General features: G+C 51.2%; 7 protein-coding genes across 7 annotated transcripts; 3 read left to right on the forward strand and 4 right to left on the reverse strand.

Moving 5' to 3' along the window:
• Window positions 1-284: 284 nt before the first annotated feature.
• N7518_008632 (uncharacterized protein) lies at window positions 285-5131 on the forward strand (the record flags this gene model as incomplete). The annotated part of the gene is made up of 3 exons (XM_057189559.1): window positions 285-611; window positions 679-3264; window positions 3329-5131. The coding sequence occupies 3 exons, from the start codon at window positions 285-287 to the stop codon at window positions 5129-5131; spliced, it is 4716 nt and encodes a 1571-aa protein (XP_057041262.1).
• A 950-nt stretch (window positions 5132-6081) lies between these two features.
• N7518_008633 (aspartate--tRNA ligase MSD1) lies at window positions 6082-8266 on the forward strand (the record flags this gene model as incomplete). The annotated part of the gene is made up of 3 exons (XM_057189560.1): window positions 6082-6292; window positions 6372-7087; window positions 7148-8266. The coding sequence occupies 3 exons, from the start codon at window positions 6082-6084 to the stop codon at window positions 8264-8266; spliced, it is 2046 nt and encodes a 681-aa protein (XP_057041263.1).
• Window positions 8267-9132: 866 nt separating this feature from the next.
• On the reverse strand, window positions 9133-10650 carry cox10 (protoheme IX farnesyltransferase; the record flags this gene model as incomplete). Its single annotated transcript, XM_057189561.1, has 1 exon — window positions 9133-10650. The coding sequence occupies one exon, from the start codon at window positions 10648-10650 to the stop codon at window positions 9133-9135; it is 1518 nt and encodes a 505-aa protein (XP_057041264.1).
• Window positions 10651-10818: 168 nt separating this feature from the next.
• N7518_008635 (putative monosaccharide-P-dolichol utilization protein) lies at window positions 10819-11772 on the forward strand (the record flags this gene model as incomplete). Its single annotated transcript, XM_057189562.1, has 2 exons — window positions 10819-11445; window positions 11506-11772. 2 exons carry the CDS (start codon window positions 10819-10821, stop codon window positions 11770-11772), a joined length of 894 nt encoding a protein of 297 aa, XP_057041265.1.
• Window positions 11773-11949: 177 nt separating this feature from the next.
• Window positions 11950-12785, reverse strand: med8 (RNA polymerase II mediator complex subunit MED8; the record flags this gene model as incomplete). Its single annotated transcript, XM_057189563.1, has 2 exons — window positions 11950-12574; window positions 12661-12785. 2 exons carry the CDS (start codon window positions 12783-12785, stop codon window positions 11950-11952), a joined length of 750 nt encoding a protein of 249 aa, XP_057041266.1.
• Window positions 12786-13744: 959 nt separating this feature from the next.
• On the reverse strand, window positions 13745-15118 carry N7518_008637 (uncharacterized protein; the record flags this gene model as incomplete). Its single annotated transcript, XM_057189564.1, has 3 exons — window positions 13745-14415; window positions 14514-14753; window positions 14821-15118. 3 exons carry the CDS (start codon window positions 15116-15118, stop codon window positions 13745-13747), a joined length of 1209 nt encoding a protein of 402 aa, XP_057041267.1.
• A 962-nt stretch (window positions 15119-16080) lies between these two features.
• On the reverse strand, window positions 16081-16974 carry N7518_008638 (uncharacterized protein; the record flags this gene model as incomplete). Its single annotated transcript, XM_057189565.1, has 1 exon — window positions 16081-16974. One exon carries the CDS (start codon window positions 16972-16974, stop codon window positions 16081-16083), a length of 894 nt encoding a protein of 297 aa, XP_057041268.1.
• Window positions 16975-17009: the final 35 nt, after the last annotated feature.

A 17009-nucleotide genomic window follows, 5' to 3' on the forward strand; every position in this document is an offset into this window, starting at 1 on the left:
GTGCAGCCAAACAGTGACTCTTGAACACGAGATCTGCAGGATATAGTGCATGCGTGTGACTCAATACACAGCCCGAGAGCGAAATCTGTCAGTTAATATTTATTATGAATGCGAGGCCTTTGAGTCACTGGCGGTCTGAGATCGGTCTATTTCCCCCGCTCGATGTCACTATAGCTCGCGCTAGCATGCGCAAGCGTATTCGCTATAGTCGGGGGCTGATAACGCCATGATATCTCTTTTGTCTGCCTTTCTCTCTTGTCTTCCTTTTTTTGTGTCCCAAAAATATGGCCTACTTGGCGACATCTACCTATCTAGCATTGGCGCTAGTTGCTCTGGATAGCATACCTGCCATTCGGAGTATTGCCCACCGCATTGCACGCAAATCGCGCGATTATGAGCCCATCCAACTAGCCAAAGTTGTCTACCGCGATGAAGATGGCGAAGCGACCGAGGAATCCCTCCGAGAATTCTCTGATAAATGGCAAAGAGTTGCCATTGCCCTGTTCTCCATCGCCGGATTTCTGGTCACTCTCGCATCGGCTGTGCTTGCGACAGTGAAGCTCGCCATTACCAATTCTACGCTATTGGTATGGCTGCAGTTCGGAGTGTGGGTATGTAGAAACCTCGACAACCGTTCGATTTAAGTCAAGCTTAATAGCTAATTCTTATTCTTTTTAGATTCTGCTCGCTATTCAAGCTGTTGCTTTCTTCGCCGAGCCCCGACCAACAAGCCGATATGTTCTCGGCCACTTTGCTTTCTGGGGCAGTATCATTACCATTGCGGTTCCGGGCATTGAACTGGGCATCTTGATATTCTCCCGACTTGGCCTTCCGCATGGGCGACTTTGGGTCGGGTTGCAATTGGCTCAAATTGCTTGCGCTGCTCTTCGCGCCGTACCATGTGTTCTACTACCGCGTCGTCCTGATATTTACTATGAAGATAAGCTGGTTGAGCGGGAGCTTTCGGTCTCGCTACTCAGCCGCTTCACTTTCAGCTGGGCCAATGGGTTGTTAAACTACGCAGTGAAGCACAAGACCATGGATCTGGACGATATTCCCAGGCTTACAGCATCGAACCGTGCTGCTTTTCTCTGTGAGAAATTCGAAAATGCCAGACAGAACCGGAAATTGTGGGTAGCGATTGTCGCTGCGCATTGGGGGTCATTGCTCGTCCAAACTACGCTTAGTCTGACGATTTGCTTTCTGAGCTTTGGACCACAGGTCGCCCTTTTTCAAATTTTGAAAACACTCGAACTGCGCAATACCCCGGACTGGAATGTCGGGGCATCGTATATCTGGGTCCTGGGCCTGGGTGGGTTGTTGTTCCTTGCCTCGAGCGTGGAGGCGTGGCTTATCTGGGTGGTCTATTCTAGACTCGGGGTTCCGATCTACGCAGAGCTGTCAGCAGTTATATTTGCCAAAGCTATGCGTCGGAAGGATGTGAAGCATACAAAGAAGACCAAGCCAGATAATTCCGATACTTCCAGCAAAGGATCAGCCGAAGTCGACGACGATGACGATCATGTATTAAAGAAGAGCCGCCAGAGTATTATCAACCATGTGGCCGTGGATTCTCGGCGAGTTTCCGACTTTGCCTCTCTCAACTACATTATCCCACAGGCGATCTTCAGAATCATGATCGGTGCCGCCTTTCTGGTCCAAATCCTCGGCTGGCACAGTGCCTTTGCCGGTCTTTCGGTCTCTCTTCTTGTCACACCATTGAATGTATATGCAGCTAGAAAATATTCGAATGCCCAGGACCGATTGATGAAATCCCGTGACCAGAAGCTGGCGATCGTTACCGAAGTGCTGCAGGGAATCCGGCAAATCAAATTCTCGGCTCTGGAGGAGCAATGGCAGAAGCGTGTCCGGGATACGCGAGAAACCGAACTTGGTGCATTGTGGGCTTCTTTTCTTGCTGATATTGGCCTGCTTGCGATCTGGGTTCTCGGTCCCGTCGGATTATCCGCTGTTTCGTTGACTACATACGCCATTATCAATGGTACTTTGTCACCTTCTGTGGCTTTCACGGCTATGGCAGTCTTCAATTCTCTCGAGGTGGCCCTCGCTGTTATACCGGAGCTGATGTCGATGGGTCTGGAGGCGAAGGTTAGCTCGGAACGTATCGACAAATTTCTGGCTACGCCCGAAAATGTCGTCAATACTGTCCCTGCTGAATATATCGCTTTCGAGGACGTCTCTGCTGCATGGCCTGCGGAGGCAGAAGATATCCAAGATTTCGAGGATCGTTTTGTTCTGCGTGACATGACCTTGAAATTCCCAACGAAGAGTCTAAGCGTGGTATCGGGCAGAACTGGCTCTGGAAAGAGCCTGCTCCTCTCGTCGATCATGGGTGAATGTGATGTCCTCACAGGAACGATAAAGGTACCCGTTCCACCTCCCATTAAAGACCGGTTTGATCACCTTGCGACAAAGGCAAATTGGATTATCGACTCCGCCATTGCCTATGTTGCTCAGACGCCATGGATCGAGAATGCTACAATCAAAGCAAACGTTCTCTTTGGACTCCCAGACGATGCAGAGCGATACCAAGAGGTCATCTTTGCTTGTGCTCTGGAAAAGGATTTTGAAATGTTGCCAGACGGCGATATGACTGATATTGGTGCGAATGGTGTTAATCTAAGCGGTGGTCAACGCTGGCGTATTTCCTTCGCCCGCGCATTATACTCTAGGGCTGGCATACTTATTATGGATGACATCTTCAGCGCTCTCGATGCCCACACAGGTCGTCATGTCTTTGAGCAAGCTCTCACCGGCAAACTCGGTCAAAATCGAACTCGCATTTTGGTTACTCACCATGTTGCACTATGCCTTCCTCGCACGGACTACTCCGTACTGTTGGAGAATGGTCGTATCAAATATGCAGGTACCATTGATGACCTGAAGGAATCACATCATTTAGAGGATATCCTTGGTGAGGAACATGTCGCAGAACAAGCGGATCTTGTCGCAGATGGAGAAGACCGTGAATTCTTTAACGATGAGGAGACAACTCTCCAAAAGGTGATCTCTAATACATCTCATCAAAAACCGAACACAGCCACAAATGGCCAAGCTTCCAACGGAAATGGAATTGCTACTACACAGACGAAACCGAAGAAATTTGTTGAAGATGAAAAACGAGAAACCGGTTCTGTGCGGCTAGCAGTTTACATTTCTTTCTTGCATAAAGGTGGCTCTGTGGTCTATTGGTTGGTGACGCTCTCGGTCTACTTAATGTTTTCGTCCCTCATGGTTGGACGGGTAAGTGCATGAAATCCTATGACAGTTCCCTTGTCGTTGTCTTTATCTGATTCTTTTATCACAGTCTTGGTGGATCAATGTTTGGACAAGTTCGTCCTCCAATACTAAAGCACACCCTGAGCAATACAGTGTCCTATTGCAGCATACTATGCGAGAAACTGCACCGGTCCCACAACATGACGACCTCTATATGTACCTCGGAGTATATGCTGCTATCTCGATCACTGCCTGTATAATAGGGACAGTCCGTTATTACTGCATTCTTTCGGCTTCGGTGCGGGCCTCGAGGAACCTTTTCAATGGCTTGATTTATGCTATCCTCCGCGCGCCACTCCGGTGGCTAGACACTGTCCCATTGGGGCGAATTCTCAACCGCTTCACAGCCGACTTTCACTCAATCGATTCACGAATCGGATACGACATCGGGTTCTTCGTGGGTAAGCTACTAGATGTTTTCGCAATCATGATTGCAGGGATGCTTGTCGACTGGATGGTGATCTTGCTCGGCATAGTCCTGTTGCTCATCTGTCTGAAATTGGCCGTATCCTATTTGGAAGGTGCCCGTCAAGTCAAACGTCTTGAGAGCACTGCGAAAAGCCCCGTGTTTGAGCAGTTTGGGTCTAGTCTCGCTGGCCTGATCACCATTCGTGCCTTCAGCAAGCCAGACACCTACATCGAAATCATGTTCAACAAGATCAATCGCCATGCGCAAGCATGGTGGAACTTGTGGCTGTTCAACCGCTGGCTCGCATTCCGCATGAGCATCATCGGTGCTATCTTCTCAACTGTCACTGCTGGGCTCGTGGTCTATCTGCCGGGTGTGAGCGCTTCACTTGCGGGTTTTGCTCTCAGCTTTGCCCTGCAGTATAACGCTGCAATCACGATGGCATTGAGGCAATACGCTAATATTGAATTGAACATGAACGCCATAGAGCGTGTTATCGAGTATTCCAACATCGAGATCGAGAACCAAGGAGGAGCCGATGCACCTGCGGCTTGGCCCACAGAGGGCCATCTCGAGGTCCACGATCTTGTGGTGGGCTACGCACCGGATCTTCCCCCGGTATTGAACGGGCTCAGCTTCTCAGTGGAGAAGAACCAGCGGGTAGGCGTCGTTGGACGTACAGGGGCTGGCAAGTCCTCGTTGACGCTTGCACTCTTCCGATTCCTGGAGGCACGCTCGGGTGAGATCTTCATCGACGGACTTGATGTCTCCAAGGTCAAACTGCACGATCTCCGCAGCCGACTTGCAATCATCCCACAAGACCCAGTGCTATTCTCCGGCACGGTGCGATCAAATCTGGATCCGTTCGATGAATACAACGATACGGAACTCTACGATGCGCTAGCGCGCGTGCACCTCATATCCGAGGCCGACGACGACGAGCTCACCCTCACATCGCGGACTGCCACACCCCGCCAGGCTAGCGAAACGGGCACCACGACACCAGCGACGGTCCAGAAAACCAACTCTAACGCTTTCACCTCACTCTCTGCAACAATCTCTGAGGGTGGTCTCAACCTCTCCCAGGGTCAGCGCCAGCTGCTCTGTCTCGCCCGTGCCATCGTCTCGCGGCCTAAGATCATGGTTCTAGATGAGGCCACCTCGGCTGTTGATATGGAGACCGATGCGTTGATCCAGACGTCTATCCGTGCGGAATTCGGCCGCAATGCCACCACGCTGCTGGTCATTGCGCACCGGCTTAGCACCATTGCAGACTTTGATCGAATTCTTGTTATGGATGCTGGGAAAGCGGCCGAGTTTGGCACGCCCAGAGATCTTATGGGGATTGAGGGTGGCGTGTTTAAGAATCTCGTTGACAATAGTGGGGAGAAGGAGGTGTTAGAGAAAATGATCTTTGCGTGAAAAGGTGTTCTGAAAGATGCGATGAGGGGACTGTATTTAGGAGTGGTTTGTTTTCTATAGATTACTTGCTGGGAACCAGCATATCAAAATATGTCGTTGCGATTCGAAATTTAACCTTGACGAAGAGCTAGATCGTTATAACGATGGCTATGTAGTCGTACTATGTCAAACATAAGATATAGTTACATGCGGGGAAGTACTGAATATTTAAGTCCATGATATTTGTTCAAACGTCCAATCTCTTCTTAAAAGTGGGTTTATAGAGAGTTCAACCGTGACGGAGGCACTTGTGCCTCTGATACAATTGACCCTGCTATAATCCTACTGCTGAGAAGAGCCCATACATAGGGGAGGATGAGGTATAGCTAGCTAGATGCGAATCTAAGAGCCGAGAGAGAGGACATCGGATATGAACGAGCTGTCACCAACATTGTCCAACATCCATCTCTCCCTGCTTCAAGAGGAACCCTCAAACCATGGCCCAAAGCCCATGGTTACACCTTCAAGTCTTGTGAATGGATCAGAGATGCCTTCATCGCGTCCGTTGTGTAAACAAGGTTGGTATGCCGAACGCATATATCACATACCCTACCCTCGATTCGTACAGCCCTTAAGCTCCCCGAAGAGAGAGAGCCGCACGTCTCAGAGGGCAGAGACTGTCTCATATATAACACACTAGGCTTTCATCATTCTGTCAAACAGTCAGTACAACGATCAATAATGCCCATTGAAAGGGCTGGGAACAACAATACTCACAAGTATAAAACTTGGAAGGATGAAGAAGAAAAGGAAAACGAACAAGTGAAAATCCCGCGCTTTTTATTCCTGCGGGCGCTAGTCCGCTTCTAGGGCGGAGTGGCTTTCTGCCGGCTTTAATGATCAGGTTGTCCGGACATGCATGTCTTGCTTTCTTCCGGTTTGGCTGCAATTGCATTCAGGATAATTGAAATATGCCAATTGCTGGCGTACAGCTCCGCAATTTGCGGTTGAGATCCAGCTACATCGAGATCTCGAATCTCCTGCGGGGTCGATCAGCCATTTCGCCTAGACAATGTTATAGCCCTGTTCAGGCGCCCCGGCAGTTCCATGCTCGGGCTTATTTGCGACAGGAAGAGCCTTCTAAACGGCTTCCTGAATTTCTAGAGGCTTACAAGCGGTCTGGTATGTGGTTGTCTTGTGCTGAAAAGCTGGGTTTCTCCATGGTTTGAGAGGACCGTGACTAACACATGATGCCCTACAGTGGACTTCCCTCCTGCTACCCACGACTTCGAGACGTTCTTCGCACAGGCCGAGCCAAACACAGAAGTAGTACTACATGGGTACCTCGGAAACCGAGCAGATCTGTCCAAGAAACTATCCTTCGTGCGCCTATCCGATCCCACCCTGCAACATAGCCTACAAGTTGTAGCATTCGCCAAGAACGATGCGTTCGAGAAGCTCAAGACCGTGAACGTGAATAGCCCCGTGGCTGTGCGCGGGATAGTTCAAAAGAAAAAGACCAAGCCGTCAGAGGCAGAGAACCCACCAGTGCAAGACCTATGGGAGCTCGCATTGGAAGAAATCCATCCCCTCAACGACTTCCCTAAAGACTTAATCATGACGCCTGAAACGGTTTTCCCACCTGAGCAACGATACCTCCAACTGCGCTCAGATGCAGAGCTGCGTGAAGCACTGCGCTTCCGCGCCCGCGCGCATAATATTTGCAAAAAGGAGCTGGAGGAACAGTGCCCGCCGTTTGTGGAGATTGAAACCCCGCTGTTGTTCAAGTCTACACCGGAAGGCGCACGGGAGTTCATTGTGCCTACACGGAGGGAAGGGCTGGCTTATGCTTTGCCTCAGAGTCCGCAGCAGTATAAGCAGATTCTCATGGCTAGTGGCCTGCCGAGGTATTATCAATTTGCGCGCTGCTTCCGGGATGAGGATTTGCGCGCCGATCGTCAGCCCGAGTTTACTCAGGTATGGATTACTCCATGCTTAGTTGGTTGATGGTGATATATGCTAATTGAATATCTACAGCTTGATATGGAGATGTCTTTCGCGACAGGTGACGATGTCATGCGCACCGTGGAAGGGGTTATTCGCCGACTTTGGTCGTCGTTGATGAAAGACCCTGCTCCGGAGGGCCCATTCCGCAAAGTCCCCTACCAAGAAGTCATGGCAAAATATGGCTCTGATAAGCCGGACACGAGATACGGGATGGAAATCATTCGACTTGATCATGTTCTCCCCGTAGATCTAGTTGGCAAGATTTCTGGCCTGGTCAATCCCATCGTGGAGGCTTTCAAGGTGGAAGGAAATGACAACAATCCCGCTGAAACTCACAAGTTCATTACCCAGTTCCTCGACTCCCCTACAGGTGCGCCGTTTAACAATAACCCAGACGGCGGCCCAGGCGTCTTCGTCTACAATGGCAAGCAGCCGCTCTGCGGACTACAGCCCTTCGGCTTTGAAGCCGCTGAGCAAGTCGAGGAACTGTTGGACCCTGATCACGGTGACCTGATCGTTCTGCAGGCACGCCCCCGTGCGCCTTTCTCCGGGGGCTCAACCCCCATCGGCGATCTACGCCGTGCACTGCACGCTGCCTCGGTCTCAGCAGGCTTCAAGCCGGCCCCGACCGGGTTTGGCTTCCTCTGGGTCGTCGACTTTCCCCTCTTCTCTCCCTCCTCAGACTCAGAGCCCGGTCAGGGCGGCGCAGCAGGCTTCTCGTCCACCCACCACCCCTTCACCGCACCCAAGACCCCCGCCGACGTTGACCTCCTCCTCACAGACCCGACCCAGGCAGTGGCTGACCACTACGACCTTGTCGTGAACGGTGTCGAGCTAGGCGGTGGTAGTCGGCGTATTCACGACGCAGCAGTGCAGGAATTTATCTTCCGTGACATCCTGAAAATGCCAGCTGAGCGGTTGACGGACTTCTCACATCTGCTCGATGCCCTCCGATCCGGCTGTCCGCCGCACGCCGGTCTTGCGCTGGGCTTTGACAGACTTGTTGCTGTTATGCTCGGCAAGGAATCCGTCCGTGATGTGATCGCTTTCCCGAAGACTGGCAAAGGGGGCGACGATGCCATGGTTGGAGCGCCGAGTCCCATGACCGAGGAAGCATTGAAGACGTATCACTTGAAGTTGAGGAAGTAGATGTTGGTCGTGGTTACTGGCCATTGTATATCACAATGTCCTCGTGGACAATCCATTTTGTACTATACTGATGTAATATACTATACCCGAGGTTTCATTGGCATTCCAGGACATTGAATACATAGCTCTCCTCTCGGCATCAACCGGATTACACAAAGAGTTCACCAACCTCTTGATATGAGTATTCGCCGTGTAGCCTTTTTTAGGTATCTCATACTATTTATGGCCGAATGGGTAAGGTTCCCGCTTTGGTGCTGAAACTCTCAAAGTTTGGTCGATATAAATTAACTCAAGCGTGTCACATATTGGTTTTGCGAGCTGTATCGACGACAAACCTGCCTGTCAAGCGATGGATGCAGTTGGCCGCCCTACCATGGCCAAGCTCGTCAAACAGGCTCCCAGCTAATGCCCTAATATTAAGGCCTTGTTTGGAGAGTGGTCGCAGAGTGCGATTTTCGTCCACCATGCTGTCCAAAGCCTTAGTGCTGACATGAGGGTTCCGCAGACATGGGAATGTGTAGACGGGGAAGTTCGTGTCCAAGGGAAGTAGCTTGTATATTATGGTATTTGATCAAAGTGCAGAAAAAGAATGAAAAGGACAAGAATGAAAACATCTGTATGGATTCCATATAAGACGGGTGTTATACAAAGTCAAGAAAAAGAAACGCCACTCCAAACCGCCGTATAAGACAAAATCCCAGAACAAAAATATGGTTCGAATAGATAAGGGGAGTTAGCTCTGTGAGATGAATGAAGCTGGAAGGTATCCAGCACGCGAGACTTATGGTTCAAAGCTCATTCAGTGGACAAAGTACTCCCGGTTGATAGCGCAAGGGATGGTGCTTAGCCTTCTCGCCTTCAAACTCTTATTCATCCTCATAGTACAGATATTCATCATCGTCCTCTTCGGATTGCCCGAGTAGATTCCTCCAAACGCCATCCCACAGACCCTTCTTGGTAACTAGGCCGCCGACTAGGAGAATAGGCAGTTGCCAGATACTGGCCCAGAAGAGGCCACGTGCAGTACCGTTCGCACCCTGATGTTGATAGAAGCGATATGCCTCGCGGACTAGCCAGCCATTGGCGAAAGTGCTGCCGACAAGGAAACCACTCCCGACGACATTGACCCACCAGAGACCAATGGAGATGGGGAACATCAGAATAGAATAGCGCAGAGCAACTCGTGCATTGCGTGCGGGGTTCACCCAGCATAGCATCCTGTACCCGGCTGCTTTATACTCATCGCGGATCAGATGGGACAAGGCGTTGAAGTGGGGGAATTGCCAGGCGAACAAGATTGCACCTAGCAGCCATCCCCCAATACTCTGTTCGCTGAAAAGCATGTCACGCCATGTGTCATGACCAATCGTCGCCGTCTGACCTGCTGCGGCGACCCAGCCCATGAGCGGCGGGATACCACCAACTACTGCGCCAACCCAGGTATTGATTACGTGGATTCGCTTCAATGGTGTGTATACAAAAGCATATAGGAAAATATTGGTGGCGGATAGGGCGGTAGTTGTCGGGTTAGTCCCAATATAAAGGAGTGAAAGGCCCGTGACGGCGGTGCCAATGGCGAAGAGCAGAGCTCCCCGGTGCGAGACAAGGCCGCGAACGATAGGACGATTGCGCGTCCGGGACATGAGTGCGTCGTATTTCGGTTCGAACATCATATTGAGTGTATTGGCGCTACAGCAGGACAGGAAAGTGCCCACCGTCAGGTATATAAAAGTCAGGGTCGAGGTCGAAAGTGTGGGGAGTGGGGTCATGGCCGGGTCGAGGGTAAGCAGGGACGAGATTGGGTACATCCCGTATGCAGAGGTGGTGGTGAGGACGATCAAGAAGGACAGTCGCGGTTTCGTCAGGGCGAGATACGCAGCCAACTTGCGGCGGATGGAGGTAATGGGGAGTGTGGATGAGAAGTTCGACAATTGCGCCGAGGCATCCAGCGGAAGGCTTGGTTCTGGTTTTCCGGTTGCGTTGCTTTCATCCTTCAAGCGCTTTCGCCGCCGATGTGGTAGTTCCTCTGGTGTTGCTTCTGTCGCAATTGCAGCGGACGATGCTGTTGCAGACGAATTGACCTGACTGACATTCGGACTGCTGGGAGCCGAAGAAGTGGTTGATTTGCTTTTCGCATTGGAGGATGCAAGTGAAGAAAGCAGGCCGCCTTTGATATTTGACCCGTCGTAGAATCGATTGGCCGAGAAGTATGATTTGTGGAATACCGAGGGGGACTGATCATCCGCAGTCCCGGTCCGCCGTTTCGAGGACGATAGGAACCCCCGATTGGCCTCGGGGCGCACAGAACGAGGCCCAAAGAGGCATTGCGAGCACAATAGCGCCTCTCGAGGCCTTCGTAGAAGGGATGGCCGCAGAGGGATCATGGCGGGTCGGTCATGCAGAAGGAAGAAAAGAGAACGAAAGAAGTTGAATTTCCCCGGTTGTGCACGGGCCACATCCGTTGACTTCGGAATGTCAACAAATTGTTCTTCTGGACATTGCCTGACCTCCAAAACTGTTGTTCTTCCTTTCTGGTGTTTATTCTCGTCAAAATGGATATCCTTCAGAACTCCCTGATTACGCCTCTTCAACCTTATTTGGCGCCTATTGTCTCAGCCATCCCTGAACCAGTGCATGATGCCGTCGTGTCCTTGATTGGAAAGTCTTGCCACGGTGCACTATTGGTCGATCTCGATCTCACTAAAGACCCTGCCTGCACATCACTCGCCATCTCCAAGGCCCTCGGCATTGCCATCGTCGGTGCCAGTGCAGTCGTCAAAATCCCGCAGATTCTGAAGCTGATCAGCTCCCGCTCATCGGCCGGTGTCTCATTCGTATCTTACGCCCTCGAAACTGCCAGCTTGCTCATCACTCTCTCGTACGGCGTGCGCAACCAGTTCCCATTCAGCACCTATGGCGAGACTGCTCTCATCGCCGTCCAGGATATTGCTATCGGTGTTCTAGTCCTGAACTATGCCGGACGCTCTGCCGCCGCCGCGGCTTTCATTGCTGTCGTAGCTGCTAGCATTTATGCGCTGTTGTTCGACCAGACTCTGGTGGATGCGCACACTATGTCATACCTGCAGGCTGGTGCGGGTGCTCTAGGTGTTGCTAGCAAGGCGCCTCAAATCTACACCATCTGGCGCGAGGGAGGAACCGGACAGCTCAGTGCATTCACGGTACGATTCTCTTTCCTTTCAATATGATCCCAGTCCAAAACTAATTGTTTCTTTAATCAGGTGTTCAACTACCTCATCGGATCCATGTCCCGAATCTTCACGACCCTCCAGGAAGTCGACGACAAGTTTATCCTCTACGGATTCATTGGTGGCTTCTCTCTCAATGTGATCCTCGCAATCCAGATGCTCTGGTACTGGAACGCACCGGCGCCCAAGCAGAAGGCCGCTTCTCGCGCAAAGGTAGCTGAGAAGGCATCATCGGCCCAGAGCACGGGAGCGTCCCCGAGACCTACCGTCAAGACACCCACCACTCGCCGACGGGGTTAGATAGCTCAGCTGTTGCTTACCTTTGCTTTTTCAAAAGAATAATATTGCCGTCCGTTTTTGGAATCATGCATTTAGAAGAACATGCTACGAGAAGTTCTATTCATGGGAAATCGTAGACCAAGTACAACTGTAAACACAGACTACTGGCCCTGAGTCAAGTGCCTGGAGATCGGGAGACTATGGCATCCGTCCAGTAGTCATATATCTCAAAATAAGATCCAGCGGCACGAACGGCTGAACAGGATGCGGATGGTGAGTAGCAATATTGAACTCAAACTCAGCAGCACCAGGCTTCCGATGAACGCCAACAACATCCATCTCATCCCCATCCCCATCCCCATCCTCATCCTCACTCTCCTCCTCCCCATCATCGTCCTGCAATTGCCTCCTTAACCCAGTAACAACATTCTCAATCCCAGCCTCGCGCTCCTCAAGTGTAAAATTCCCACCCCAGTTCCTCCGCCGCGCTTCCTGGTTCGCCTCCAGCGGCGCCCATTCCCACAGCTCCGCGAGCTGCGCATCGCTCAGCGGTTTATGCGCGGCATCGGAATCGGAGCTGAAATTAGACGGCCCTGCGGTGGACTCTGTACCGGCTGCACGGCCGCGCGCAACCCAGTCTTCGACGCGGGGATCGAGTTTTGTGCGGAGGAGTTGCTCGAGCGTGTTTGCTTGTGTTCGGCCCGGGTACTCTGGGCCTGGGTAGGCGACTAGGTTGGAGAGGAGGTCGCGTTGGTCGGAGAGTTGGTCGGAGACGCTAATGAGGTTGTTGGAGATGATGCTTGCTTGGGATTGGAGGGAGGTCCTAGTTTGGGGTTAGTTTGTTTCTGGATAGTGGTTGTATTCGGCTGAGGTCTGGGAATGGGGTTGGTTGGATGGTAGCGCTCTTACCACGGCGGAAGAGGGTCGCTTTGATTTAGACTTGCGATCAGGGAGCCTAGTGAGCGAGTGAGCTGCACGAGACGCTGCCGCGATTGCTCAAGGACTTTAATTTGCTCTTGGGTGAGGTTGGACATGGCCAGTTGAGAGCTTTGGGTGGTTAAAGAGTTGGGATAAGATAAAAGTGTAGATCAACGGGCGCGACTTGTCTTACCCCAGTTTTCTTCGGCTTTTCTTCAATGACTACTCCGTAGTTCTCGTGTAATTGCAACCCTTCAATTTATTCATTCTATATCAAACAATGTACCTACAACATAGGTGGACAAGTGGCAGCGCCTATGTTGAAACCCCATTTCCCCAAGGACCAAGCACCAAGCACCAAGCACCAAGCCATCTAATACCTCCAACGCCCAATAATCAATCCCCAAAAATCACCACACAGCTCACAGATCCAAAAATAACATCGAGGTCGACCATCCCATCCCTATTGGACCCCTGGACCCTTGGCGGTGCGTGCTGAAACACCTGCAGAACGGCCGGCCAATCTGCAGCGGCGCTGGAACACAAAAGGCTGTCGCTCAAAGGTTATATGGCCGGTCTTCTCGTATTGTCTGACAGTCTGGCTTGTGTAGGTAGGCTCCGCTTGTCCCGTTGTCATTGCTTTGCTGTGTGGCTTGTTGATGCTATTTTCGGATTGTTATGTGTGTACGGAGTACAGGTAGGTGGTAGAGGGGCTGGCAGTCAATACATAAGTCGGTTTGCCGCCCTTCCTGGTGACATTGGATGCTGCTCCTTTATATTCTGTCTTCTTTTCTACTTTGAGTACATTATTCTACTTGATGGGAAAGCCTTGCTGGACACTTTTTTCTTCGTTGGCTATTGACCAAACTATATACGCCAAAGATATGACATTGCAAGATGTCAGGGATATATCGACGTGATCCTAGAGCAGAACAACTCCGTAAAACGAGAAACCCAAACGCTATCAACAATAGGGGAGCTGATATCCTGATCTCATTATTCCAAGCCTTCAACTGACTGTGCCATCCACAGACATTCCAACGATGCTATACAGCACACAACTAGGTACTAACAATCACTGCCACTGCTGAGGGTCCTTTCGATCCGGGTCCAAGACCTGAGGATGAACAGGATCCTGAACGTGCTGGCCCTTCTGATCCGGGTCAAAGACCTGAGAGCGAGCAGGAACCTGAGCACGCTGCTGCTGGTATTCCTGTTGTACAGGCTCTTCGATAATATCCTGCGTGAAGGTTGACTTGTCCTGACCTTGGATGTGCTGCTGATACTGCTGGCTTTGATAATGTTGGTCCTGGCCAGGGCCATAGGCAAGCTCCTGTCCGCGGCCATCATTATCAACAAATGCAAAGCCTGAACCGTGGCCATACCCGCCGGAATTATACATCTGTTGCTCAGCCCAGGCCTGCTGGTGCTGTTGCGCGCTGATCGGCGACCCATCGTTCCAGCGGTTGTACAGATGAGGTGAGTTGCGGTTCCGGCGGGCCTTCTTGCGTCGGTGCCGGATGAAGAAAAAGCAACATATCGCGAGTGATGAGACGATAATTAAGAATGCTATGATTGGCACGGCGATCACCACTCCCAGATTCAGGTTTGAGGATTTTGCAGTGGGCGTTGTGAGAGAGAGACTTGAGGGGAGGAGCGATTGGCTGAAGATTCTCGTTGGGGCTATGTCGAAGGTCTTGCCCGTTACTGTCTTGAAATGGCAGTTGTAGCGAATGGACTCGAGGACTGGGTTTGGATGATGATTAGTAGTGCTTTTTTGAACCTTTGGGCTTGGGATTTGCTGATATCATATGATATAGGAATGGGTTTCAGGGCATACATACAGTTTGCCATGTAAACTTGGGTGGTTGTCAAGTTGTAGCAGAACTCGCAGGTGTTGACGACGTTATCTGCAAACGACGGGCTTTCACACCACGAGTCCAGATTCGATGTGTCTGGGGTTTTAACGTCTGTTTCAACTGCTAAACGCACGCCATCGCATGCGACTGGGCACGGTGACGAGACATTTGAGATCGAGTCTGGGGATCCAAACACACACGTCGAGAAAGCATATCGCAGGTTATCTGTTCGATCGGTTAGACCTGAGCGATAAACCGCAGTCTGCGATCTCCGGAAGGTGGTACAACATACAGAGTCCCCAGTTCACGTCTGATTCTCCGGTCTCCGCATCGTTGAACTCGCTGTCCAACTGGCAGGAGATGCAGTTTTTGAAACTTTTCCCTACTGATGTCTGGTTGTATGATTGATCCAAACACGCAATCTCGGATGATGTAGTGTTGGTCGTTGTACCACACACATCAGTGCAGGGCGAACCCGGTGTAGTTTTCAACCCGAAAACCACTAGAGCTGGGCTATTCAACAAAATTATAGCCAGGACAAAAGCCAGCATTTTAGAGGAAAGTGAACTGTCGCCACTTAACCCGATCATGATGAGCCGGGAGTGAAACAGAGTCCGACGGTTTCTGTTACAGCGACCGCCAAGTGGGAGAGAGTGGGCAGAGTGCCGGATAGAGAGATCTCACGTTGGCATGAGAGACGGTAAATTGTAACTCGGGACTGTGGGACTTTACTCGGGGTGGGAAAGCTTCTTTCTTTCACTGCAATCAGCTCTTGCTCCGTTCCGTATGGATGTGACGGCCAGGATGACAGGGAAGTGCTGCACAATCAAGCACATGCAGAGCAGCTAATTGTCGGGCGAGGCAACGGGAAGGATGGGCCCGTCGAATCAAGCACATCCTCCTACTCCCGGTGTTGGTCCTCAGCGCTTAGAGAACGCCGCCTATAGGCTGGTTGGTGACTGCACCTTGGCTGGAAAATCGAGGAGCAGTTGGTGGGATGGAGTGATCGACCGGTCCTCCTGCTCTTAGTGGATAGCTGCAGGTGCACAGAGTGTGATGAACTCTGACGCTTGATTGGTGAGAAGCAATTGTGACTGTGATACCGTCTGCATGATGCACGGACGGGCGCATGTTCACCCCCTCATCTGAGGAAAGTCGCAAATTCCAGACAGGACCTGTTGGAAACGGCTATCGGCATCCCTCGAGTGTGAAAGCGACAGATATGCCAAGCAACACCCCTCTTGCTAGGGCCGGGGGAAGACAGGACTCCGGATTTTGAAGTAAAGTACAATGTACTTAGGGAAGGACAAACGATAGACGTACAGATGTTAATTTCCTTAATATTCTGCTCAGATAATTATATGAGATAATTGAAATTGCAAATAAACCACCATAATGCAAAATTATTGAACAAAATCGAGGCAAATCGAGTCCGACGGGCGACTACAGGACTTTCGAACAAGACCAATTTGGTCTGGGACACCGACAAACAAATAAAATAAAATACCACCACATATAGACTTCTAGTTGCACGTAGTTTGTTGGGGTCATATCAACCATAGAGCTCATCATAGGACGGCACCATTTCCTGTGGAGGCGCAGACTCGGGTTCCCGATGTTTTGTACGGGGAGGGTATCTTTTCTCCGGGAAGGGAGGTTGCTTTAGGGCGTTGTACGCAACCTGAGGCGTGCAGGGTGGCATAGAGGGAGCAGAGATAGAGGATGCAGCTGTAAAGCTTGTTCGTCTCGAGTTGTTGCCACCAGATACAGACGTTGTAGGCTCTGTGGCACAGCTTTGGAGGCTGCAACGGCGCATGCGCGAAGTCACAGAGAGCGGAGGAGACCTGGCTGGGGTATCGAAATCTTTGGGATCGTCGCGTGTTCTGTGTGACACGTCTCCCGTGCCGTATTCCCGAGGGCTTAATTCAATTCGTGGGCCCGGAGTATCTCGCTCTTCCCTTTCTTCCTCTTCTTCGCATGACTCATCCGTAGTGCATTCGTCATTGTCAATAGAGCTTGAGGGTCGGCGATTTGGCCCACGCCTCAGATCACCAAGGCCGAGTCCTGGACCTGGTGGTGTATTTGTATCTCTATCTCCAACGCGACGCCGTATGTTTTGGTCGAAATATCCAGTCGGAAAGGATGGAGCGTCTCCCACTTGGTGTTCTCGGATACCCGTGCTTCGCGATCGTCTGCTCGAGGCGCTAGAACTCGGCTGGCATAATGGGCCGGCCGATGGGTATTGTTGATTTGCTTCGGGCTGTATATTGGTGCTCGCTGTTGCATTCGCGACGAAACCAGAAGATTGATCCCACTGATTCCAGGACCCTTGCGTGGGATAGGTGATAGAAACATCACCCCAGCGAGAGTGGAGCTCTGTGGACACTCTGCGCTTCCTTTTGAACTTCTTCATGAAAGTAGCCATGGCCTTCAACCAATCTTTCATGGGGACTGAAAGGGTGACGCGTTCAAGGTTAAAAT

The sequence above is a fragment of the Penicillium psychrosexuale genome, assembly GCF_028828465.1.
Source record: "Penicillium psychrosexuale strain IBT 29551 chromosome Unknown utg000004l, whole genome shotgun sequence".
NCBI classification, from domain to species: Eukaryota; Fungi; Ascomycota; class Eurotiomycetes; order Eurotiales; family Aspergillaceae; genus Penicillium; species Penicillium psychrosexuale.